Raw genomic sequence first — 6,000 nt, 5'->3', positions numbered from 1 at the left:
TGTGCGTGTGCACATGTCTCGCAATTTCATTACAGGCTTACAAGTTTTTTTCAGCAAATTCTAATTTTGCTTCAGACCTCCCAGGACCTGAAGGGTTTTGCATTTATTTCATTGAGGGTTTATTGTCGGTGGTCGAGAAGCCTGACAGGTGGGTACCGCGGAGACAGGCGTGCATTGTGCACACACTGTAAATAATACTTCTTAAAAAAATTAAATTGAGAGCAATTCTTTTTTTCCCAAATAAGGGGCAACTTAGCCTGGCCAATCCATCTACCCTGCACATCTTTTTGGGGTGTGGGGGTGAGACTCAGATAAACACGGGGAGAATGTGCAAATTCCACATGGACAGTGACCCGGGCGCCCTGAAGCAACAGTGCTAACCACTGCACCTTCGTGCTGCCCGCACTGTAAAAAATACCTGTGAACAATGCCGCGATTTCAGATTCGGATTGTCAGTCGCCCCTCTCTGTATGAATTGGGTGTTTACGCCAGGCGAGGACTTTCTGGGTAGAATGCTTTTGTTCGAGCCGACGGCACCAATCGGTTCAATTTGATTATTTCAAAGCCAGGCGGATGCCAGCGGCTCCGAGTTCACTGGGCGCCAGCTGCTGGAAAGAGGTGTTGTTGTTGCCCTACAATCCCCCGCGGCAGCCCGCCCCAAGATGGCGGCGGCGCAAGTGGTCTATCCGGCGGCCGGGTACCCAGGGTGCCGGGCGGCGCGCAACTGCTGACGCCGACAATATGGCTGCCGTTGAGTTGGCAGAGTAAGAGCTTGGAGGGAGGTGGGCTGAGGAGTGAGTGAGTGACGGGCGGACGGACGGACAAGCTGAGCAGCAGAAACAATAACAGATAAGCAGCTCGACGGTAGCAGCACGGACACTATCGGCTGGGAATTCACTCGCTCCCACCACAATTCCCCTCACCGTCCCGGAGGCCGCGGGCCCCCCTTTGGGTCCGGCCTTTGGCGGGGGAAGGAAGCCAGGATCTTGGGTAACCACCTCCTCCGCCACCTCCATCGCGACCCGGTGAGCCAGCTCCTGCTTGCCCCGCCGCTCGTTCGCCATGTCCTCCTGGTTCGGCGGGATCGGCTCGGGCCTGGGCCATGTTGGCGGCAGCCTGTCCTCCCTGACCGGGCAGCTCTCCAGCTTCACTAAAGACATGTTGGCAGAAGGCGCCGAGGAGGTGCAAGGTGAGAGGTTCCGTCCGCCAGCTTGTCCCCACGCCAGCCAGAGGCGCGCCTCGGCTGTGGCCGCAGCAAGCTGTATGGGTTTACCTTTCACTCTCGCTTTTCTTTAAAAACCGTCGATCTTGACAGAACCTGCAGTCGTATGTGGGGAATGCGTTCTTCCATATGTTCCCACAACAAGAACAGCTGTTTGGGCCAAGTGTCACTGCAGCTGTGCAGAGCCTGCAAGTACCCTGGTCTGGAGGAGCCAGAGGAGATGAGTGTTTATTTGGGAGGTTAAGTTAGTGCCTCCGTGAGACTTGGGAGTAGAGGTTGGGCCACTCGGCCCCTCGATCCTGCTCCGCCATTTAAGAAGACCATGGCAGGGTGACACAGTGGTTAACACTGCTGAAAATAGAGTACTCAATCTCCCCCCCCCCCCCCCCCCTCATTAAGGTGCAATTAAGTGTGGCCAATTCCACCTACCCAGCAAATCTTTTTGGATTGTGGGGGCGAGACCCATGCAGACACAGGGGAATGTGCAAATTCGACACAAACAGTGATCCTGAGCTGGGATTGAACCCAGGTCCTTGGCACAGTGATGATGTCTATCTCAAGTCTTAAACATACCTACTGATCCAGCCTCTCAGTGGTAAAGAATTCCATAGATTCACTGCCCTCTTTATGAGTAGAAATTCCTCCTGTCTGAAATGGGTGAGCCCTTACTCTGCGATTATGCTCTCTGATCCTAGACTCTCCCATAAGGGGAAACAACCTCAGCACCTACCCTATCAAGCCCCCTGAGAATCCTATATGTCTCAATATGAACTCCAATGAGTACAGGCTCAACCTCATAGGAAAATCCCTCTAAACCTAGGATCAATCGAGAGAACCTTCTCTGGACTGCCTTCAATGCCAATATACCTTTCCTTAGATAAGAGGACCAAAACTGTTCACAGTATTCCAGGTGAGGTGTAACTAGTGCCTTGTATAGTTTTAGCAAGAATTTTATATTCCATTGCCTTTCAAATAAAGGTCAACATTCCATTTGTCTTCCCATGCATGCTATTTTTTTGTGATTTATGTACATAGACCCCCAAATCCCTCTGTGCTGAAGTTTCTTAAAGATTATTTTGTCTATTTAAATAATATTCAGCTCCTTTATTCTTCCCACCAAAGTTCACAACTTCATATTTTCCTACATTATATTCCATCTGCCAAATTTTTGTTTATTCACCTAACCTGTCTATTCCTCTGTACTAGTTACAGGTTGCCATCCTGAAAATGCTCATCTTATCCCAACTTTGTGTTCTATCAGTTAGCCAACCCTCTATCCATGCTAATACACAACTCCAACACCCTAGGCTCTTATCTTTTTAATTAGCCTTTTGTGCGGTATCAAACACTTTTATAAAAAAAAATCCAGGTTTATTACATCTTCTCCTGCATCTACCCTGCTCATTACCACCTCAAAGAATTTTAATAAATTTGTCTGGCATTATTTCCCCTTCATAAAGCCATGCCGACTCTGCTCGAGTATAACGCATTTCTAAATGCTCTATTACATCCTTTATAATGGACTCTTAGGGCAGTACGGTGGCACAGTGGTTAGCATTGCTGCCTACGGCGCTGAGGACCCGGGTTTGAATCCCGGCCCTGGGTCACTGTCCGTGTCGAGTTTGCACATTCTCCCCGTGTCTGCGTGGGTTTCACCCCCACAACCCAAAGATGTGCAGGATAGGTAAATTGGCCACTCTAAATGGCCCCTTAATTGGAAAAAATAATTGGGTACTCTAAATTTATTTAAAAAATATATAATGGACTCTTAACATTTTCCCAATGGCAAGTTAAGGTGACTGACCTATAGTTGCTTGTTTTATGTCTCCCTCCTTTTTTTGAATAATGGTATTACATTGGTAGTTTTACAATCCTCTGGGACTTTTCCAGAATTTAAAGATTCTTGCAAGATTACTACCAGTGCATCCGCTCTCTCTGTAGCTACTTCCTTTAATATCCTGGGAAGCAACCCAACAGGTCCAGGCGACTTATCGGCCTTTAGCACTACAGGTATTAGTTTTTCTAGTATCTATCCTCTTGAGATTGTTATTGGATTTATTTCCTCCTGCCCTTCTGCCCCTTGATTATTTATTTTTGGAATGTTATTAGTGTCTTTCACTGTGGAAACTGGCACAAAGTATTTGTTTAACTCCTCTGCCATTTCCTGGTTTGCCACTGTTATTTCCCCAGTCTCATTCTCCAATGGGCCTATGTTCACTTTGGCCTCTCTCTCTTTATATATTTAAATAAACTCTTGCTGTTAGTTTTCATATTACTTGCTAGTTTATCCTCTCCCTCTTTTTTTTCGTCATCTTTTGTTGGTTTGTAAAACTTTCCCAATCCTCTGGTTTGCCACTAATCTTTGTCGCATTATGCTTGTTCTTTCAGTTTAATACTGTTCTTCACTTCCTTGGTTAACCATGGTTGATTTATCCCCTTCTTAGAATCCTCCTTCCTCATTGGAATATATTTTTGTTGTGAGTTATGAGCTATTTTCAGAAATGTCTGCCGCTGCTGATCAACATTTTTCCTGCTAAACTTTTATCAGTCCACTCCAGCCAACTCTGCCCTCATTCCTTTGTAATTGCCCTTATTTAAGTGTAGCACATTTGTTTCTGACCCAGGTTTCTCACTCTCACATTGAATGCTAACTTCTACCATGTTATGGTCACTGCATCCTAGGTGATCTTTTACTCTGAGATTGTTTATTAAACCTGCTTCATTACCAGATCCAAAATAGCCTGATTCCTGGTTGGATCCATAACACATTGTTCGAGGAAACCATTCCAAATGCACTCTTATGAATTCTTCCTGATGACTATCTCTGCCATTTTGATTTTCCCAATCTACATGAAGATTAAAGTCACCCACGATTAAAGCCTTTTTACATGCCTTTATCTCTTGATGTGTTCTCTGTCCTGCAATATAACAACTGTTTAGGGGCCTTTAGATGAACTCCCACCAGTGTCGTTTTCCCCATGTTCTTTTTTTACCTCCACCCATGTGGATTCTACATCTTCCGATCCAAGATCATTTCTTGCTATTTTACTTATTCCATCTCGTACTAACAAAGCTACCCCACCACCCTTTCCTTCTTGCCTGGCTTTACGTAAAGTCACATACCCCTGAATATATAGTTCCCAGTTTTGATTTCCCTGCAACCATGTCTCTGTAATAACTATAAGATCATCCTCATTAACCTCAATTTGTGAAATTCATTTATTTCATGCCGAATGCTACTTGGAGTTAAGTAAAGAACCATTAATCTTGCCTTGTTATTTTTTCCCTTGACCATTTTCTCCCTTTTTGACCCCCTTGAATGAAATGAAAATCGCTTATTATCACGAGTAGGCTTCAATGAAGTTACTGTGAAAAGCCCCTAGTCACCACATTCCGGCGCCTGTCCGGGGAGGCTGGTACGGGAATCGAATCGTGCTGCTGGCCTGCTTGGTCTGCTTTAAAAGCCAGCGATTTAGCTGAGTGAGCTAAACCAGCCCCTTTGTTGCTGATGTAAAAAAAAATGTTTGTACATTCTGTCCCTACCTGTCACACTCTGGTTATCATGACCTAAATAGCCGCCTAGTAATGCTGTCATATCCTTTTGTAAGCTTGCATATCCCATCTACAGAACCACCCCCATTTAATTTAAAGCCCTTTTTACTTCCCTGGTTCAGATGTTGGCCGTTCTAAAGGTGCAGTCCCCACTTTCTCCAGTACTGATGCTAATGCCGTACAAACTGAAAACCACTTCTCCCACACCAGTCTTTGAGCCACGTGGGCATCTCTAGTGTTATGTAGCCTATGCCAATTTGCATGTTGCTCTGGTAACCCAAAGATTATAAACCTTGGAGCTTCTGTTGTTTAATTTAGTGCCTAGCTCCACAAGCGCTCTAAGTAGAACCTCTTTCCTCATTCTACTTATGTCGGTACCTACATGACCATGACAATGGGATACTCCACACAAGCGCAGTAACTCGCGCTATCTCACCCTCACAGGCGCGTGCTCACTCGCGCCATCTCTCATCGGCGCGCATGACCTCTCCCTCAGCCGTGTGCTCACTCGTGCTATCTCTCCCTCACAGGCACGCGCTCACTCACGCTATCTCTGCTTCCCCTTATTGAAACATACAAGATGCTGAGAGTTCTTGACAGACTTGATGCCAAGAATGTTTTCTCTCGTGGGGGAACCCAGAATTAGGCGGCACAGTTTTAAAAATAAGGGGTCTCCCATTTAAGAGACAGATGAGGAGGAATTTTTCTCCATACCTGAAATCAGTGGAAGCTGGTACATTGAATATATTTGGGGCTGAGTTCAACAGATTTTTCATTAACATGGGAGTTGTGGAGGGGCAAATGGCCATGATCATACTGAATGGCAGAGTTGGCTACTCTCGCTCCCGTTTCTTTTTTAAAAGACATTTAGAGTACCCAATTCTGTCTTTCCAATGAAGGGCAATTTAGCATGGCCAAATCACCTACCCCGCATATCTTTGGATTGTGGGGTGAGACCCACGCAGACACTGGGGAGAATGTGCAAACTCCACATGGACAGTGATCCGGGGCCGGGATCGAACCCAGGTCCGGGATGCCTTGAAGCAGCAGTGCTGACAACTGCGCCACCGTGCCGCCCCTCTTGCTTCTATTTCTATGTTATAAGAAGTTTGGCTGAGTGAGCTAGGGAGAAAAACAGCAGAGACAACTAATGGGATGGGCTAGATCTCAGTGATCAAGTCACAAAGAATTTTGGGAATTTTTCCCACTTCTTGGAAATACAAGTA

The 6,000-nt window shown here is 46.0% G+C and overlaps 1 protein-coding gene across 2 annotated transcripts in view; it reads left to right on the top strand.

The window, feature by feature from the left end:
- Positions 1-746: 746 nt before the first annotated feature.
- trip11 (thyroid hormone receptor interactor 11) overlaps positions 747-6,000 on the top strand; it is a 101,110-nt gene continuing 95,856 nt past the window's right edge. For both annotated transcript variants that reach the window (XM_038774568.1, XM_038774559.1), the window contains exon 1: positions 747-1,189. In XM_038774568.1, coding sequence (XP_038630496.1) covers positions 1,063-1,189 — 127 coding nt within the window. In that variant the 5' untranslated portion in view covers positions 747-1,062. The remainder of the gene's footprint in view (positions 1,190-6,000) is intronic.

This window comes from Scyliorhinus canicula, chromosome 2 (assembly GCF_902713615.1).
Source record: "Scyliorhinus canicula chromosome 2, sScyCan1.1, whole genome shotgun sequence".
NCBI lineage: Eukaryota > Metazoa > Chordata > Chondrichthyes > Carcharhiniformes > Scyliorhinidae > Scyliorhinus > Scyliorhinus canicula.
Note: the sequence above shows the minus strand (reverse complement) of the source record. Positions and strands in the feature narration are given on the sequence as shown.